This window comes from Stenella coeruleoalba (assembly GCF_951394435.1).
Source record: "Stenella coeruleoalba genome assembly, chromosome: 9".
In the NCBI taxonomy this organism is placed as follows: domain Eukaryota; kingdom Metazoa; phylum Chordata; class Mammalia; order Artiodactyla; family Delphinidae; genus Stenella; species Stenella coeruleoalba.
The window spans coordinates 27,411,583-27,433,368 of NC_137155.1; the positions used below are offsets into that span (position 1 = coordinate 27,411,583).

Here is a 21,786-nt window from a genome sequence, read left to right on the forward strand (position 1 = left end):
AAAAATGTTAAGTTCCAGTGAAGGTCAGACATACTAACACATCACTGTAAGTAAACAGTTATTTTAAAACCACAGTGCATGTTGCTGTGGTGAATAGCATAGTTTATTATAATAGGATTAGGAAGAGAATATGGACTTAAAGTACTTTGATTATTAAGTATGGATACATACTGTACCAGGTCGGGGATAAGGAATTCTTCCATCATACTGCACCCAACGATGATCTGCACTTTCCTTATGCGCATATGGACCATTAAAAACTGCTCTGATGTCGGCCATGCTATACACACACACAGCAGAGCCTTTGAAGATGGAGCTGAAAGGAAGCAACATGATTCAGTCATTCACTGGTCCATTCAGTGGACATTCACTGAGCACATGCTATAACCAGGTGCTGTGGACACATTTATTCGGGACATTCTATCTGACAGGTGCAGCAGACAAAATGTGTGTATGTCCTCAAAGAGCTTACAGCCAAGTAATCCTGAATAAGTTTTGATAACACTTTTATTACAGGTAATTATAGTAAACTAAGCAAGCACACAGATGGGTACCCAATACAAGGCTGTCTGGTAAGTTTTCAGGGAGTAGGTAGCATCTAAATTGACATCTGACGGAAAAATAGGAACTACCTGGAAAAATTGGAGGACAGACGGGAATATGCAGGAAAGAGTATTATATTTATTCACATGCTCTTGAATTTTATTTGAAGTTATTATAGCATAATGCCTTCTAAAGAACTTACAAAATCAGAAGTTATATTACCTACTTTTTAAAAAAAGAATATTTAGATATGTAAATAATAAATGTTTATCTTTCTTAAAGTGAGTGAATGTCCATAAATACTGGCTATTAATGATTTCCTCATATAATTTTTATTAATTTTAAAAAACACTGAAATAATCTTTTTGCTCCTTTCTGAATTTCTGAGTTTATGTATATAACTTATCTGATGCTTAAAATTAATCATGATTACACAGTAAGGGGGCACATCTAATTAAGAGGCAGCAAAGCTCCATGGGAATTCAACAAATTTTTGCAAACTAATGAAGAAAATTGTTAGCAGCAGCATCAGATATTTCATCTTGGTTTATTTCCAGAAATTAAAAGGCATTTTCTCTGAATCTAAAATTTTCAATGATTCCTGTTCTTAAAAACAAAATCACACTTTACACTCTAAGAGACTTAGCACTACACAAATGAGTTTAGGATTCACTAACATGAGTAACTCAATCATTAATCATTCTTGGAATGACATTAATGCGAAGCATCAGAAGCTGATGGTCAATAGGCAGCGGGGAGAAAACTAGCTGCTAAGAAGGGAAATGATGGCCCCATAAAAATCATATGAACTGCCTACGATACTTTAAAGGAACGACGCATCAGGGTGTTATTGCAGATTAATTACATCTTCTCATTGGACCAAGGATGTGACTTGCATCCTGACATTACCTCAGTCTTCAGGACAGCATTAAAAATAAAATAACGAAGTACACCAAGAACAAAGAGCTGACTTGTAACTTCACACTCTGGGTGGGCAAAAACTCGATAAAAGAAAAAGAGAGCTATCTTGCGGCTACATTTCTTTGGCACACATCTATGTCTTGTGAGTGAAACACACAGTGACTTTAAAGAAAATTCTGTGAATGGAAAGATGCCAAGAGAACCAGGGCTGAGACTTGACTTGAGTAACTACAGGCACGTGGTCTTCCTGCACCTTTTTAGTTCAGATATAAATTAGCAGAAACATGGAGTTCAAAATAGCAGCTTCTTAGGATATCTTCTCTAGTCTCATATTTAAATATTTCCACTCTAATTTGATAATTAACCAAATAGTATTTTGTTTTTGATACATTCTGAACCAATAGTATATTTGACTTTATGTCAAATAAGGTATTGTGAACTAAATGACAGTAATATCTCGGAAAATAAATTATAATTTTCCCACAAAATATTTTAATAATTTATTCAAAAGGAGGCAGTAAGACCATTTGTCTAATACTAATGCCAATACTGCCAATTCCTCCAATACTGATAGCAATATACATTGATAACGACCGATAGCAGCGCTATGGAAAAAGTGAAAAGTATTTCAAAGAATGTAACACAGGCAGTAGTAGGTAACAAGAATAAAAGTGCACTTGGAACAGAGTCAAATGTAAGTTAATGAATTAAATAAAATTAATATTAAATAAGATTAAGTGGGGGTCCAAATATTCTTTGAGAAAGCTTCATGGCTGCTAGGACAACTTTTAAGGAAGTGACAGAGCCTCAGTGACAAGTACAGGCTAGTATTATGCAGAAAGAAGACAAGAATACAGGCGTAGAAATTAGGAAGATACTTTTAGTCAAAGTCCCAGTATTACTACTAATTGGCTACCCTTCTTTGGACAAGTACATGTAATACAAACTTCCTTTGCCTAAGTTAGTAGAGCAGTGATGATATGGTAATAATAACAGTCACACTTCCATCTTTGCAGCGTAATGGGGAAGTGCAAATAAGAGCATGTGAGGACATTTTAAAAGACAAGAGTGTCATCTCATGATGATAGCCTAAACAATGACTAAGACATGTATTTTGTTGGTATTACTTCTCTGTCATGCAGCTCAACCTATTTATTATGATTAACATATGTATGTGCCCTTGTATCCAGTAATTGTAGTCTAGGAATTTAGCTCACAGATATACTTGCTCCTACAGGGAATAGCATATGCACAAGGTTAGTCATTGAAGCATTATGTGTACTAGCAAAGGACTGGAAATGACGCAGATGCCTAGGTACAGAGGACTAGTTAAATAAATTGTGTTAATCCATATAGGGGATACTTTGCTGGTGTAGAGAACAGAGACATTTTTATGTACTGATATTAAAAGATTTCTAGGAAACAATAAATGAAAAAGTAAAATTTTTTAAATGTGTGTTTTTTCACACAAAAGGAAGGGACAAAAAGAACATAAATATTTTCTTACATAGATACAACAATTCTCTAGAAGGATTATAGGCATTTTTTTTGTTTTAACTTACCTGGTTGTGGTAAAGACTCCATATACTACAGGATTTCTTTCATCTCTTGTGGGGAGTAAGTAAATGTCTTCTATTAATGGGAAAAAAATAATGATTCTACATTTGTATTTTTCAGTATCATGTTTGCTTTTTCTTTAATAATGAAATATTCCTGAGACTCTGAACAGTATATAAAATTAAGATAGCAGTGAAAGTCATTACACTATGACATAAGAAATTAAGGGGAAAAGACAAGTTCTCACTAGCTGTGTGACACTTAATTGGACATTCACCCTCGAAGGTGTTTACTTCAATCACCTATGAATGGGATGGTTCACTTGATAATCTCCATGACTGTTTCCAATTAGGAATATGTGATTTCATATAGAACAGAAACTAAAAACAGGTTATTTTTACCCTCCAGTGTGTAAAAAGTGTTGTCCTGTAATTATGTCAACTTGTTAGTAATTCAATTACCTATTTGGTACTAATATGAAAATAGCTAGGCTAGTTCATTCCTTGTGTGGTATTGTGTAATTACTTGTGCAACACTGACACTAAAGTATATGTAAATAATATTCTTTAAAACATCATTTAAGAGGTGAGCATACTTATATACAGCATGAGAACTCATCCATGAATACTGAATATATAATTTAACACTGTAAATACAATACTGACACAAGTCATTCAATGATATCATCATTTTTACACTGCATGGCAAAACCAAAAATAAAGTTCAAAAAGCAAAAGCTAATGATACTAACTTTACAGCTGAAAAATTCCTTCTAGAATTAGCTTTGAGAGGAGTAAAAAGGGGAAACAAAAGAGGAGAATCTAACGCTTCTCAGAGTATCCTTTTTATTAACAAGTCAGAGCGACAGAGTTCACCAGATCTCCAGGGCTCTCCAGCAGAGGGCGTCTACAGAATAAGGAACCCAAGTTCTTGCTACCTATAGCCAGTGGCTCCTTCCAAATAAAAGACCACATGAAGAATGGATGGGCTTTGTAGTCCCAGAGCTAGTATCTTTCTGCCTCTTGCTGCAGTTTTGTTTCCCTCGTAACTTTGAGGACACTCACAGAAGGGGAACTTCTTCATTACGATGAACACCCAGACCTAGAGCACTTCCAAGTTCTTTGCGTGTGGGAACTTAGTAAGCACCACTCCTGCAAGCTGTCCTGGGCTTTATAATCAGTCATTTGGGGCTAAAATAAATTAAATGCTGAATTACTTAATTAGTAAGACTTTTTTAAGAAAAATGAAACGTGACTTACGAAGCTCATCAAAATGAGTATCTGCCCCATCACTTCCAGGAATTGAGCAAATCAGTCTGGCCTTGAGAAAAGTGGTCCATTTGTTTATCAGGCTGCGTTGTCCTCCTACATCATTCTGGGGAGAAAAAGAAAACACAATAAAGATACAGATTTACCAACATGATTCTATCACCAACTCAAACTGGTGGTTATCATAGGCAGTGTCTTATTAATGTCATTGCTTTTACAAAGACAGAGACCTTGAATATTTAAGTCCATGAATTTTCGAAGGAGGGAAAAAGCAGTTTTGTCCTTCAAAATTAAATGCTTTTCTCACAGTTAAATGTGCAATGTAAACACCATAGCTCTGCTGAATGAGCAGATGCATGCAAGCCAACAGTAAATAAGGCAGGCTTGGAATCGACTCCCATTTCTGCCAAGTTTTGCTCTATGACTTACAAACGATTATTTAATTCTTCAAGTCTCTGTTTTCTCATTGACAAAATATGATTAATGCCTTGAAATATGGCTTTTTTTGTTTGTTTTTGGTTTTTTTTTTTTTTTTTTGCGATACACGGGCCTCTCACTGTTGTGGCCTCTCCCGTTGCGGAGCACAGGCTCCGGACGCACAGGCTCAGCGACTGTGGCTCACGGGCCCTGCCGCTGTGCGCAATGTGGGATCTTCCTGGATCGGGGCACGAACCCATGTCCCCTGCATTGGCAGGCGGACTCTCAACCACTGTGCCACCAGGGAAGCCCGAAATATGGCTATTTTGATTATTAAATGGAAAATTTTGTCAAGTGTTTAGCAAAGGCCAGGCAACTTGTATTAAAAAAAAAATGTTACACACTTCTCTGGTGGCACAGTGGTTGAGAGTCCGCCTGCCGATGCAGGGGACACGGGTTCGTGCCCCTGTCCGGGAAGATCCCACATGCCGCGGAGCGGCTGGGCCCGTGAGCCACGGCCGCTGAACCTGCGCGACCAGAGCCTGTGCTCCGCAACGGGAAAGGCCACAACAGTGAGAGGCCCGTGTACCGCCCCCCCCAAAAAAAAAATACAAACTTCCAGTTAGAAAATAAATAAGTCATGCACATGCACCCCAGTGTTCATTGCAGCACTATTTACAATAGCCAGGTCATGGAAGCAATGTAAATGCCCATCAACAGACGAATGCATAAAGAAGATGTGGTACATATATACAAGGGAATATTACTCAGCCATAAAAAGGAACGAGATTGGGTCATTTTTAGGGATGTGGATGGATCTAGAGACTGTCATACAGAGTGAAGTAAGTCAGAAAGAGAAAAACAAATATCGTATATTAACGCATATATGTGGAACCTAGAAATATGGTACAGAGGAACCAGTTTGCAGGGCAGAAATAGAGACACAGATGAAGAGAAACAAACGTATGGACACCAAGGGGGGAAAGCGGCAGGGGGTGGTGGTGGGATGAATTGGGAGATTGGGATTGACATGTATACACTGATGTGCATAAAATGCATGACTAATAAGAACCTGCTGTATAAAAAATAAATAAGGGCTTCCCTGGTAGCGCAGTGGTTGAGAGTCCGCCTGCCGATGCAGGGGACACGGCTTCGTGCCCCGGTCTGGGAAGATCCCACATGCTGCAGAGCGGCTGGGCCTGCGCGTCTGGAGCCTGTGCTCCGCAACGGGAGAGGCCACAGCAGTGAGAGGCCCACATACCGCAAAAAAAATAAATAAATAAAAATAAATTAATTAAATTAAAAAATAAATACATAAAATAAATAAGTTATGGAGATGTAACATACAGCATGGTGACTATAGTAAATAATATTGTATTGCATATTTGAAAGCTGCTAAAAGAGTAAAAAAATAAATTTGCAGCCATGTATGGTAATGGACATTAACTAGACTTATTGTGGTGACCCTTTTGCAATATATACAAATATAAAATCATTATGATGTACACCTGTAAGTCATGTTGTATGCCCATTATACCTCAATAAAAAAATGAAAAAAAGATATTCTTTAGACATTTAGCAAAACATAAGCATTTATACCAATTAGGTAGAATAAACAGGGTTATGCTGTTCAATAATTCATCATAAAGAGATATTTTTCTTATTTTTAATTTAATATGTCCCTGTGAACACTAAATTAATACGATTTTGTTTGACTCAACTAGATCTGCTATGCTTATGATAAATAAATAAGGATGTTTCATGGTATAAATACATTAAGTACTTAATTTTGACTTTCAAAAATTACTTATGAAGCCACTATTTCCATTAATATATTTCCATTTAAATCTAAATTCTATAAAAAGTTTTGTCTTTCATGCCGTCTGTGTTCCATAAAGTTAATAAACAGTTTGCTGTCAAATGTCAGGTCTCAATATCTAGGGACTAGCTTCCCTGTGATTCTTTTATCTATGAAAATTAAAGAAAAGCATATACATGACCACTCCAGACAGGAGAATTCAAAGTCATATAAATAGAGGCTCTTCTTGAAGAAAGAAATAGGGAGGAGGAGAGAGAAGGGAGGGCAAGCAAGCTCATTGAGAACGGAGAACATAGCTGTCTTTATAGCCTTAATACCTCACACCAAGGGTGTACCATGACACCCAGAGTGAATGGTGTTTAACATCCCTCTCTGCTAAACAGAAGTATTTTAAGTAATAGCTCTATATAAATGAGTAATAATTATTATTTGCTTGAGTTCTTTAGGTTTATAACAATTTAAAAAGGAGAATAATTTAAATTTTAAATACATTCAAATTCAACAGTTAGCACGAACTCACATTTGCACTTAACGAACAAAATAATCACACCTCATAATTTGCACTATGTCTCAGTGTTGCAAGTTTTAAATAACTCCAAATCAATGTGAACTTACCCTTGAAACATGTGTAGCTGAGTTCATGTGTGTTGAAGACTGACTATACATATACATGTACACATAAATAAACATAATAGAAACACAATGGTAACCACAGCAATTGTTTAGAACTTGGATAAACAAAAGACTTTTCTGGCAGTAGTACTCTGTCACTGATACTGTTGAGAATTGCTAATACATGGTGATAATAGAAAGCAAAGTAACATCTAGTTGGTTTTCTAATAGTTTTTAATTCTTAGCAGAAAATGCATTCTCTTATTCTTTTTATGCAGAATCTACTTCAGATATGCCACTAACATCCTGCTTGTCAGGTACTTATTAAGATCATATTTAATAATTCATGAATAGCTAAAAACGCAAAATAAAATTGACAAAAGTCTTTAGAAAAATATAGATAAAAGTATAGATAAATGCCCAATAAACTGAGTCTTCTCTGAAATTTCTTTGTTGGGAAAATGAGGACAGACCTACAAGGTTTAATACTCTCTAAAATTACAGGTGGATTCACACATGCAGAAATTGGTTCAGGAAACATTCTAGATGCTGGACAGACGAGGGAAAGAACAGCTGGTGAAACAATTCAGAACATGTATGGAGAACCAGGACAAATTTGGTTTAGACTAAGACTGGGATAAATTGAAATAGAGGAAAATGTTACGAAAGTAAACTGGGGTAAGATCAAGGAAGGGCTTGATACCAGGCCAAAGTGTCTGCATGTAATTTAGTACACAAGAATTACTAAAAGAATTACTAAGAGATTCAGTAATTAGCAAAGAAGTGAAGAAAATGAATATACATTTTATATAATAACGCTTTAGAAACAAACATGTCTGTAACTGCTCTTAAATTTATATTTTGTATATGGTGCCTCTATTATTTACCATTGCTCAATAATAAAAATAATATTTCAGCTAGCTATTAAATGATTTCCTATGTCTGCAAATGCAAAGGCAGACTTTTCTACACATGAATTTTGTTTTTTGTTTTTGTTTTTTTTTTTTCGGTACGCAGGCCTCTCACTGTTGTGGCCTCTCCCGTTGCAGAGCACAGGCTCCGGATGCACAGGCTCAGCGGCCATGGCTCACGGGCCCAGCTGCTCCGCGGCATGTGGGATCTTCCCGGACCGGGGCACGAACCCGCGTCCCCTGCATCGGCAGGTGGACTCTCAACCACTGCGCCACCAGGGAAACCCTAGACATGATTTTTATTTCTACTGCTAATATCCTCAGATCAGTTAATAAATATAAATCCAGATGTGAATACTGATGCTTCCTCCTAATGTAATAATGAATTCTATGTTAATGTACAGAAAGATCCCAGTGACAAAATGTGTTATCTGGCATTATTCAGAAAGAAAGAGATTTTTAAATAAATTTAAAAATAGAAGATAACTTATCTCCTCATCTTTCTCCTGACCCTTGATTTATATCTTTTTAAATTATCACACCTAGCCTCTGTATGTTTTTATTTTAGCAGAGCCCTAGTTGTACTAAGCAGAACTCTAAAGCCTATTTTAAGGCATCTTCTTACATATTTATAGTATTTATAAAATTTTCATCGCTTATATTTGTATATTTTGATTCAGTAATAAATACTACAAAATAGTGTTGATTCAACATGCATAAAGAAGTATATCAACTATCATGAATATAATACCAGGGACCATGTTTGGTTTACTGCTTTACCCCAGCACAGAGCAGTTATTCAAATTACTTTGCTAAGTGAATAAACAGATAGTATCAAATATTTGCTCCCTAACATCCCTTTAACGATTGTACATATTACTACTTCATCATAAAAACGAGCAATCACATTCTCTTTTCAACACATTATTAGATAAAAGTGACAAGAAATGGCTCATTTTCAAACACCATCCCTCTTTCTATTTGCAATTATCACCATATTTAAGACAAACCATGAAAAAACTCTATTCTATTAGCTCCAAATTTGCCAAAAAGAGGTTTATACTGTACCTGCATATTTTTTTCAACCTGACAAATGGAAAATTGCAATCCTTTGAACAAAAGAATCTTTAAATGCTCTCACCTACCCACCTAGCTGCTGTGCGTGGCCTCTCAAGGAATAAAAAGATAAAAAACAAGCACAAAAATCCAGGTCAAAGATGAAAGCCACCTGCTGTCAACGGGAAAACAAGTATAGTTTCTGGGATAATAGCTCTCAGGAATGGATTATAAGCATTTAATGACTGGATAGTAACTCTTACAGACATCCAGAAGCATGACCTGGGATGGCAAAGTTCAATTCACAAGGAGTTGTATTTCTCCTGCAGGGAAGTGTCAGTTGACTGACTTTGTGGACCAGCTCCCAGTCCCTGGATTTGTTTGCAAATCCACAAAATCCCCCCCTGAGAACTTTAAGCCCAGAAGAGGGCTGAAAGGGAAGTAACCACTTTTGTACTCAACTCTCACCTCCTTGCTTATTTTTGTGAAATTCTAAAGAACACAACTGTCTAACACTATAGATTTATTATTGAGATGTCAAAATCAGCAGCTTTTAGTCACTGGTCACTTCTGTGTGTCTCCACTCTATTTATCACAGCTTCTTTGTGGTCAGATTGCCAAAAGCCTTGCCATCCTCTACACAAAGATGCAGATGAAAGTAGCAAAGAAATTAAATGTAAACAAGCCCGACCACGTGTGCAATCTGGGTGGTGAGTGCAGAGGTTGCCTGTTTCCCCATTCTTTATAGCTTTCTATATGTTTGCAATATTTCTTAATTTTTAAGTGATTAATGAAAACAGAAAATTTAAAAAATGAAAGACAAACACAAGTTACAATCTCTGTGCAGCTTTAAAGCATAGTTAACTCTGAATCATTGGATTGGGTGATGGCTGCATATTATGAAATACTGTGATCTTCTAATCCTGCTATCTCCTAATGGGGCGATCAGTCAGGAGGCAGGTTAATGGTGACTCCATTTTCCTTCTACTGTCATAGCAAACTCAAGTCCTTATAAATCTTACACAGACATGTAGAGTAGCTACAAGCTGTAACACGTGAACTTTTATTGAGTGTATCTTTTGACCTTCGGGTCACTATGCTGGGTTCATCTGTTAAATGTGATTTTATCTCTATATACCATCCTCTCCAAGGATCTCTCAGCACTTTATAAATATTGTCATTTTCACCTTTATATTGAGAAACAGAAGCTCTTGGAAAGTGTAATAATTGACATTTAGCTCCTCTGCTCTTAAATCATGAACATTTTATAAATCAATGAAACCTCTAAGACATCTGTGAACACGGTATATTCTATTAAAACAGAGATGTGCGTTCAGAAATTTGTAGCCATATTAATTAGTTTAAGTTGAAGGACACCAGGCTTTTCAAATAAATAAGTACACCTTAAGCACTTAAAAAAAGAAAAAAGGTTTGATGGTGAAGTCAGAGGTTACAAATTCTCTTTTGCTTAAAATTTAGTTATTTTGCCTAATGGAGCTCTTCTGCATCTTTGTGCAGACAAGAGAAGGGAATTCCCTGAAGCACTTTAGAAACCATAATCTGTGCAAGTTTGTGCACCCCTCTCCCACATTCTACCCATCAATAACATTTAATCTCAGAGATTTTATCTTGAACTAACACTACCCACTTTCTTGTGAAGTGTGATCCAAATACCACAATACAAAACATTTGTTTTTCCATAACTGAAGCTATCACATGAGACAAACACACAGGCTTTCTACTGATCTTTTTTACAAATTAAAAAAAGATTAGGGCAATTAAATACTTTTCTGTCTTTGATTTAATGCCTGTTGTATTTCTATACATCATTCGTACTCTTTATCTGATTTGTTATTTAGAATAACTGCTGTACCTTGCAGGTTTTAAATAATCTTGTGTTGAGATATATCTTCAAATCACCTAAAGACCCGTTTGCACCAGGAAATTCTGAAGTAAGATCACAGCAACTGACATTTCAGAGCAATTGTTCAATGTAATTCTCTCTGGGCTGCCTCAATTTTCTCTGAGTTATTTCTAGGGACAGAATTTAGAAACTCTGTAAACTTAATACAGATGGTCTATATGGGCTGTATAAGTCAATAATAATGATAAGGATAATCCAAATGCAGGATGGCCTATTTAGAAGTTTGAAACTATTATCATCATGTGGTAGAAACAAAAAGTCAAACCCAGAATAAGATTCCCAGGAGGCTCATTAGGAGGACATGTATATATATTAAAATAAAAGTCATATATATATATATATATATATATATATATATATATATATAAATACACTGTTAGAGGAAGAGCTTAAGTGAGGATATTTTAATACATTAAATGAACTCATGAAAGATAGTGAAGTTAAACCCACTGAATCAAATGAGAGAACTATGTTGTACTTTCTTTTTCAGCCTATGAATCTTCTTCAGCAATACGTCATAACAATATTTCATTTAATTCTTTCATTGAGATGCAAAAAAGTTATGATCACTAAAAATAAAAACATAAAAGGAAAATAATAAAGAGTCTTCTACTTATCTATTAATAATCTTGAAATACCTTAGCAGTAGAAGAAACAAAACTAGGCAAACTCAAACATCTCAAAGGGGAGAAGAAAAAACAAACAAAAAACTTGTACGGCAGGTATTGCACACAGTGGTTTTTAAGGGATAACTTCTGAATAGACTTTCAAGGCAAAAAAATTTTTTTCTTAAAAAGAACTCTAGTGTTTAGACATGACTGTTTTTGATTTGCCACTGGAGAATCGAAATGGAGAACATGTTTTTCTAACTACTTCAAAAACTTGTAAAGATTATTAGAAATGCAGGACTTGGGTAATACACTGTGCTAAAGAATTCAGTGTCTAAGATTTAACAGATTAAATTTAGGCAAATCTAGGCATATTCAGCGGTCTTTTTCAGGTAGGATCAGAGTTCATTAAATTAAAAAAAAAAGTGTTAAAAGCTACGGCCAACAGTATTAATCCTTGCCTAGGAATTTCTGACAGGAAAACAGATGGAAGTGAAGCAAAAGCACATCTGTAACTTGTGGGCTCTAAATCTCTCATTTAGGTTGTAAGCAACAAGCTGAAAGTAAGCAAAAAAAAACCACAACTCGGGGGAAATCAATAAATACGGAAAGTGTCATCAGCCTAAAAACACAAATCTTCAAAGGCAGTAATTGTCCAAATAGGATCATATATCAAAATAGACAGTGCAAGTAGAATCACAGCAAAGGGCTATTAATTAGACCCCCAGGCAAGTTATGTGAAAGGTCCAACCAAACTGAATTCCTGGCGTGGACAAAAGGAAATACTGCAGAACAAAAAGGGAACTGGCATAACCTGCAGCTGTAATCCGGAGTGGGCTAGCATAAGTAACCTAATGGACAATGCTTCCAGAAATGAACAGAATCCCAAAATAATGCAAAACAAACTCGAGGCAGAAAGCTGCAAGCAAGCCCCACTGAAGTGACTGGTATTTATACACATTAACTTACAGGGTGGGTTTTGAAAGGAAATACACACAGACACACACACACATGGTAATAAACATCACACAATCATAAATAATAGTATCAGAAAGGACTAACTTGCAAAATAAATAGACACAAATCTTTTCAGAGGGTTTATTTCATGCTGTTTCACCTACCCTTTCAGACAGCATTTATTACCTCTCCACGAAGACCTGTGTAATTTACCATCTATGAGAGCAGTCCAGGGTGTACGGTGCACCATTCAGTGCTTGAAAATATTGACTGTTCAAATCAAAGAATTATAGAGCCTGGCAAAGACTTTAGAAAGCATTCTAGGCTAAGCACCTTATTTTAAAAATGAGAAAACTGAAGAAGTTGTTTGATGGGAAAGTAGTGACACTACTAAAAAATAATTCATTAGTAAATGTGTTCTCCCATTTGTAATGATAAACACACTGAGTTTGAAAGAGATTCTTTGGATGAAGGTACTTATTATCCTGAGGCTGTCAATTATCTTCTAGGTCAGTTTCTTTACTATTTAGTGAATCTCTCTGTTCCTATCTCTTGTCCAAAATTTGCATTGTTCAAATTGTTCACATAATTTTCACCAGAGATGTCTCCAAATTCTTCTGACTCTATCCAAAAATAAGTTCTATCCTCAAAGTACAAATATTGCTAAAAATGAGAGCAAAGTAATAATAATAATTTTAACCTTTAAAACTGATGAAATACCATCTCTTCTCAGTAAACTTTGGTAACTAACCTGCCTCTCACCACCCCCCAGCTCCCAAAATATACACATACTACCACTCTTTCACTCCTAAGCAGTTAATTGAGCTGACTCCAAAAGTGTGTATGTATGACGTGTATATGTGTGTACATGATTTTTGACATGTAACTTAGGGTGGTATGATCATGTACTCACATTATTCACATGTCGATCTCTTAGATGGTTAACTGCTTGAAAACAGAAATCTAAGTAGCCCTTGTTTTCCAGTACTTTCCTCTGTATCTGTCAAGATCCAAATTCATATGATCTCATTTAAGCCTTTCATTTGCCTGGTAAAATAGTCATAGAAGAGATGGGTGTCCTCATTTTCTAGGTTAAGAAAGTGAGCTAGAAAAAAGTAAAGCAGATACATGTCTCTTTTTGAATTATGGTTTTCTCAGGGTATATGCCCAATAGTGGGATTGCTGGGTCATATGGTAGTTCTATTTTTACTTTTTAAGGAACCTCCATACTGTTCTCCATAGTGGCTGTATCAATTTACATTCCCACCAGCAGTGCAAGAGGGTTCCCTTTTCTCCACACCCTCTCCAGCATTTATTGTTTGTAGACTTTTTGATGATGGCCTTTCTGACCGGTGTGCGGTGATACCTCATTGTAGTTTTGATTTGCATTTCACTAATGATTAGTGATGTTGAGCATTCTTTCATGTGTTTGTTGGCAATCTGTATATCTTCTTTGGAGAAATGTCTATTTAGGACTTCTCCCCATTTTTGGATTGGGTTGTTTGTTTTTTTGATATTGAGCTGTATGAGCTGCTTGTAGATTTTGGAGATTAATCCTAGTCATGTACTGCAATGTTCATTGTAGCTCTATTTACAATAGCCAGGACATGGAAGCAACCTAAGTGTCCACTGACAGATGAATGGATAATGAAGATGTGGCACATATATACAATGGAATATTACTCAGCCATAAAAAGAAACAAAATTGAGTTATTTGTAGTGAGGTGGATGGACCTAAAGTCTGTCATACAGAATGAAGTAAGTCAGAAAGAGAGAAACAAATACTGTATGCTAGCACATATATATGGAATCTAAAAAAAAAAAAAAAAAGATTATGAAGAGCCTAGGGGCAAGACGGGAATAAAGACGGAGACCTACTAGAGAATGGACTTGAGGATATGGGGAGGGGGAAAGGTAAGCTGGGACAAAGTGAGAGAGTGGCATGGACATATATACACTATCAAATGTAAAATAGATAGCTAGGGGGAAGCAGCCGCATAGCATAGGGAGATCAGCTCGGTATTTGTGACCACCTAGAGGGGTGGGATAGGGAAGGTGGGAGGGAGGGAGACGCAAGAGGGAGGAGATATGGGGATATATGTATATGTATAGCTGATTCACTTTGTTATAAAGCAGAAACTAACACACCATTGTAAAGCAATTATACTCCAATAAAGATGTTAAAAAAAAAAGTAAAGCAGAGATGTAAGTCTAGATTTGACTTCAAGTTAACATTCATATCATTTGGGCAAAAGTTATTATTATATCCTTACTGCCAAAACTAATATGTGACTTTTAGTCATAATCTTACCTGACTTCCTTTTGGTGTGTGACATTACTGATAACTGCCTTCTTCTTGAAACCGTTTTTATCCCTGACTTGTGACAGTACTCTCGTCCAGTTCTCTACCTGCTATCAAACTATTTCTTCTCAATTGCCTTTGCGGACATTTTCCTCTGCTTTTTCTTAAATGTCATTGTCCCTCAGGATCCTGTCCTTGCTGTTTGATCTTGTACTACAAATCTTCCTGGGCAATTTCAGACATTTCCATGACTTCAAGAACTACCAATACACTGGTGATTTCTACATTCCTGAGTCTAGACCCTATTGAGTCTCAGGTTTATATTTTTAACTGGTTATTATGACAGCATAACCCAGAACTACATCAAGTTCAATATGTTCAAATATAAAATCTATGCCCATAAACTTTTTCTGGTGTTTCTTAAATATCAGAATGTATCTCTTTGTGCATTTTCCTAATTTCTGCCATATCTTCTGGAAAGCACAGTTACTAACAGTATAGGAGTCTTTTGTCTACAGGGATAGTATCAAGGTCTTTGGAATAGGAGTGAGGGAGAATTAAAATGCATGGAGAATCTAATAGGACAGGAAGTTGTTGCAGCCTTTTATGTACATCGTGGAATCAATACCTGCAGTTATTAATCAGTCCTAATTATGAACAGGAGAGATAATACTTCTGAAGACTTCTGTTGAACTTTCGTACATGTTTTAAAAGGAAACAGTCACTATCCTGCTAATTTTCCATTTGTTTGTTTTGCTCCAGTCACAGTAAACCTCTTTTTATTCTTTAAGTGCTTTTTCCCACCTCTGAGATTTCACATGTGCTTTTCCTTCTGCCTGGAATATTCTTCCCCATCCCTGTCACCTTTGCCCTGCAATTTCCTCATCATTTTTATCATCTGATTCAAAAGTCACTTTCTCAGAGAGACCTTCCATATACAATCTAAAGCCCACCTATTCTTCCTAATTGACCCTGTGATTTTTCCGTTATAGCAGTTATCACACCTTCCACTTATATGTTAATCTGTGTGCTTTCTTGTTTAATGCATATATAATGCACTAGGTTGTAAACTCAGTAAGGACAAGTATGATGTCTTTTTTTAAAAAAACTTCTATAAGACTACTGCTTAGCAATGCCATGTACAGGGTTAGTTACCAATAGATGTGTTAAGTAAATGAATGTTTTGATAGTCTATATTTATAATGTAGCCACTAGCCACACGAGGCTATTTAAATTACAATTAATTAAAGTTAAATAACATCAAAAATTCAGTTCCATAGTCATACTAGTCAACACTAACATGTCAACATGGCTACTATGCTGTAGAGAACAGATACAGAACATTCCCATCATTGCAGAAAATTCTATATTAGACAGCACTTGTCTACACCGGGCAATTAATAAAAGAGTGGTAATAAATTAAGGACCTTTTAGAAATTGACACATACATTCTATCTTAGAAATATCTCTTGAACTTACATGTATCTCTTCATTCCTACTTTCTTTAGGGAACTACCTAAAAGGTCTCCCAGTCACGCATATTTCTCAGTCCAGATATATTCTTGAAATAATTAATTGCTGAACACTTATCAAGTCACTTCTCTTCCTAAAAACATTTATAATTTCTCATTGTCTACACAACAGAGCTGAAACTCCTTACCATGAAAATAATACTGCTTATCTTCCAATTTACCAGAATTTATGGAATAACATTGCTCCCCACTACCCCTCGAGTTCCAATGGCAACAAGATTTCACTGTCCTTTAAACAAAATATACTCTGTCATAATGCTGCCTGAAATGCCTATCCTCCTTTCCTGTCCTTGGTGTAGTCCCCCTACCCCTGTAGGACTCAATTTTTGAACTTCACTGAATGCACAGAGTTCTCAGTCTGACCTCGATCACATTATATTGTGATTATCTGTTTATGTCTCTATTACCCTCACTGCACTCTAAGGTTTTAAAGAAAAGGGACAGTGGTTTACTTACCTCCCAGTGTCTAGTCTTACTGCACTTTGCACAGAACTTATATTTTCTTGTTGAAATAATGAAATGATAAAATAATGAAGGAATGGGTTACAAAATTGAAGAGATTCACCCTTATCCTGTAAACAATTCTTTGTTCATTTTGTGTAATTTTTGCTTATTTCCAAAAGCTCCTCCCCACCAATCACTATATCTTACTGACTAACAGTAATGTCTTTGACAGGTCAATAAAACAACTTTTACTTTAGTTTAGTAGCTGAAGACATAGGGAGCTCTTAAACTGTCAACAGTTTTTCATTGGCCTGAAGGTTATCAGGTAAAAATGAAAACAAACAATAATAACAAGAACAACAAAACCTTAATATTTCCAAATAAATAGGTACTGTGGAAATATCATGGTGGGACAAATAGTATAAAGGACTCTCATGTTACTGACAAGCTCTGTAAATTCAGAACAGTGTACACAGTTACTCTTAACTCTCTCTAGCATGCTCTCTTCCTTCTTAGCTTTGTTTATATCTATTGAACTTAATTTTGTTTCACAGCATAGATGTACATTACATTACTACCTGTTGAAAACAGAAAAACAATATCATAATAACCTCATGGGATAAAAAAAAAATGAAACAGAGAGGCATAAATATGTTCCCCCAAATGTCACAAGAACATTTTTTATGTGAAAATAATGTATAACAGCAACAATGATGCTGAAAAGCTATTTTTTAATTTAAGCTTGTTATTGTTTTGCAGGACATTCTTTTTTAAAAGACTTCAAGCCATTTTTAATCTTGACAGTGAAATCTCCACTTATGAGTGCTCACTTTTTACCGCACTTTAATCCTAAATTAATAAATAAAGTTAGTAACTTGGGCAGGGTGGGAGGCAATTAAGAAATTACAAAGATGCATTTAGAACCAAATATTGTAAACACTGACCAGTGGATCATATCGTAGTGGGAAATGCTGAAGAGGGTGTTAATTGAAGACAGGGATTGAGTAAAGAGATACATCAATTTAAGAAGAACCTCTATTATCTCTCTTTTTTTTTAAGGAAATTCATCCATCACAAGTCCTTATTTGATATCACAATTTGTTAGCTTTTTATCCAAACACAATAGCATGACAAAATCTTGCTGGGTGGCCTCAGAGTTTTTTTGTGGTGGGAAGACTTATATACTACAATCCTCTCTGTCTTTTCAGTTCTATAGGAGTTTGTTCATAAATAAAATATCCCATGGCTGATACTTAAAGTCTAGATTATATTTTTATGATACAAATTTATAAATGGGGCAGCTAAATTTTTCTTTAATATGTTTCTCCACCTCTAAAATTAACTCTCAGTATATTTAGTGTGAGTGTAAAAACATTACTTTGTTATAAATGAATTTCTATCAAATGGATTTGACCTATCAAGAAATAAGTATCGAACTGCTTCACAAAACCCACACTTGTTATACATGTGCTCATCACAGAGTGACTCTTAAAATACATTTAATTGATTGTAAATCTCTTATGACATACTTAACGTGATTCATTTATACAAATGATGTCCATCCACAGCACAGCTTTCCGGCTGGGGTACTGTTGTTCTAAGGCATGCTTCAGTACACTCACACGCTACGACTACTCCAAGCAATGGCCATTCATCTCTCGGCAAGAGGCTTCAAGAGAAATGACTGTGAATTCTTAGACTCTGAAAGAATGAGGATGCTTTTTAGAGAATCTGTCCCCTGGGGGTGAAGGGATCAGTGGGGGACGGCATTACTGGCTAGGACACTAGGTAAAGAATGATCTGCGCTCACAAGTTTGGTCTCATTCAAAAGCCATGTTATCATTAGCACTCTTAAGCGCATGACGGTTTATATTTCTGTCCCTGGAAGTGTTCAAAAGCCTGAGGGCACAGACTGAGAAAAAAAAGTGATAGGTTCAGATGGAAGAAAATGAAAAGTTTGTACAAGACCAAAGAAAGCTTCCCGCTGAGAATATTTATTAAGTTAACAGCTCTTCCTCTTAATAACTGAGTTAATGCTGAAGGTGTCTGGCCATTTAAAAGAAGTGATTTCAGTGACGATAAATCCAACTAACAAAAGAATATACTGAAAAGTATGATTCCAGTAGTATTTTTATTCTATAAAGCTTGTATTCACTCAAATGAGAACTTTGATAGCACAAAATGGAAGTGTTTCATAGAGTTGCTGTTTTCCTGTAATTTACACAAAATGGCAATATTAAAAAGCAAATTTCAGTGTTCTTCAAGATAAATGTTTTGCCTTTTGGATTGTTTTCTTTCCTTCCTATCCCATTTTTCTCTCAGAACCTAATCTAGGTTAATGCTCTAGAAAGTATTTTAATAATAAGACTATATAACTGCATTTTCAACTTATTTGATTCACGTAAAGATACCTAATTTTACATGTGATGTGTTTTGATAAAAATATGGGATATGATTTTGTTAGTGTTAAGGAACTCTAGTGAGTATGCTAAGTTACTTCCAATTTCAAAATAAAATTATTTAATGTACAAAATATTTTAACTTCCATGGATCAGGACAATGCAGGGATCTTACTGGGAACAGTAATAACTGGCAAAGGGATAGCCCACCAATAAAAGGAGCACGCTGCCCAAGAGATCTAACTCAAACCTGGGGAATAGCTCAGGGACTGGAAAAAATAATGTGTAATATTGGAAAATTTTGCATCCTTCTTTTTTCTTTTTACTTTTGGATCTCAAAAATTATACATGTAAGATAATATGAATGTATTCTACCATTTATGAATAATGGAATTAACTTCAACATTACATGGTTAATTATTCATACACATACACATATGCCTTAAGTGGAATAAATATATCTTGCCTTACAAACTCTTCCAACTCGAGAAAGGATGGTCTTATCAGAAGTACTCCCTTCTTGAGATGATTCACGAAAGAAGAAATATATTTTATCATCATCTGGATTGTAGGTGTCTGGGATGGGGAAAGTTCCAATAAATTTTGCTCCTGTTTGGAAGAAAAGAAGCTATACATTAAAATATTGAAATAATTCAGCCACAATAGTACTGGTGTCTTTTGTATGTAAAACAATTAGCAGCAGAATTAGAAATAAACACATGAATGAAATGTGGGAAATGAGACATATACACAAGTAAACATGACACAAAGCAGGAACATGTATTAGCCCAAAGAGGTCCTGAACAAGTTCTTTAGGACTCTGGACATCAGGTGAGAACACAACTGGCTGAGATTCACAATTGTTTCAATTCAGCTAAATTACATAGAAAAGTCCTTCTTTCAAACCTGGAGATTCTATGATTTTATATTTTCCTTTTTTATGATTGCAGTCACTGCTTCTAAACCAAAATGTCCATTATGAAGAGCTTAGGAAAAACTATAAACATATCCCAAATTTTGATATATTATGATGTTATTTGTTGCACTTTGTGTAACTGCCAAAAAAAATTGAAAGAACCAGTAATGCTTGGGTCAAGTCCAGTGTTGGCTCTGAAGACACTCTTTCCAACTTGATATCCTGTTTCTGCCGCTTACTGGAAAAGTGACTTTGGGCAAATTGTTTATCTTCTCTATGCCTCAATTTTCTCATACCTAATATGAGGCTACCAATATCATCTACCTAGTAGGGTAACTGATATGATAATCAAGTGAATTGATATATGTAATGCGCTTACTATCTGGTAGTGCGTGACACATAATAAGGGTTTAATAAATGTTATTCATTATTAAAAGGATGTCTGGGATGATAATAATTATCATTAGGGCCACAAACAAGAGAATGATGGAAAATTGAGCACATCCATACAATTGTTACAATAACATGTAGTTATTAAAAATGAAGTAGTTCTAAATGTACTGTCATGGGAAGATGTCCACGATACAAATCAAATGAAAAAATAATGGCAATACAATTAACTCCTTTGCACTGCATCAATGACAAGTCAATTTGGGTTACTAATGCCTTGTTTAAAAAGTACTGGACCTTTTAAGTCTTGGTTTTATATAACTGGGAGTTAATCAGGTAACAGATTTGTAATTGGGAGATACTAGTTCAGAAACAATCATTTTGATTAAAGCAAAGAAGACAAAGAGTGGTTATCGAGGAATGGAGGACTTCAATTAAGTAGAAAATACAAGATGCCTGAAAGAAAGCAAAGAGCACTCTTTAGGAAGCAGAAGCAGGAAACAAGAGAGGACAAAAAGTTTCCCCCAAAATAAATAAATATAATAAGTAGGAGGTGAAAAAAAATTAACATTGCCTTCTCTAGAGTTTTGACCAAGGCCCCGATTGCCGGATACTCCAGGAGTACTGACAACTATTCCCCTGCAAATGTAGAACAGTTGGTCAGTAGCCCAGTAAACAAGACTTCACAATAGACTCTTCAATAGAGAAAAGTTAATGTTTGATTCCAAGTGATGAGTAGTTCAGTCTTTATCATCCCAGCCTCTCTGGGTCAACCCTGGGTCTCTCATCCAGTCTATTCTCTGCTTAAATGGGAAACCTTAAGAGGAAAAGAGAGGCAGGAAATATGTGTATGATCTTTTTCCTTTTTGTTCTTTATTACTTCCCTGTTATTTCTCTGGAACTTAGAACTCCAGTGGATTTTTATGCCTTCAATAATCTCATTTTGATATGGTCCTAAATTACATAAAAATTAAATTTTAGAAAATCATACAGGATTTAAAAGAATTTCTTTTCTAATTAATCTTAAATTAGCAAGGTCTATTAACAATTCCACTCAAGGCTTTTTGTTTTTGTTTTTCCCTCCAGCCCCTCTTTTAAATTGTTTATACATCACTTAGTTTTGAATCCCTGAGCAAGGTTAAAATTCTTTTGTAGTCACAAATTAACACTTCTAATTTTTGACTTAAATATATCATGTTTTGTTAAAAAA

At 35.5% G+C, this 21,786-nt stretch overlaps 1 protein-coding gene across 1 annotated transcript in view; it reads right to left on the minus strand.

Moving 5' to 3' along the window:
* The window catches only part of SEMA3D (semaphorin 3D), a 207,120-nt gene that overhangs the window by 37,942 nt on the left and 147,392 nt on the right, over positions 1-21,786 (minus strand). The window contains exons 10-13 of the mRNA XM_079931570.1: positions 19,737-19,879; positions 4,281-4,395; positions 3,027-3,096; positions 172-316 (exon numbers count right to left, since the gene is read on the minus strand). Of these exons, the coding sequence (XP_079787696.1) occupies positions 172-316; positions 3,027-3,096; positions 4,281-4,395; positions 19,737-19,879 (473 nt within the window). The remainder of the gene's footprint in view (positions 1-171; positions 317-3,026; positions 3,097-4,280; positions 4,396-19,736; positions 19,880-21,786) is intronic.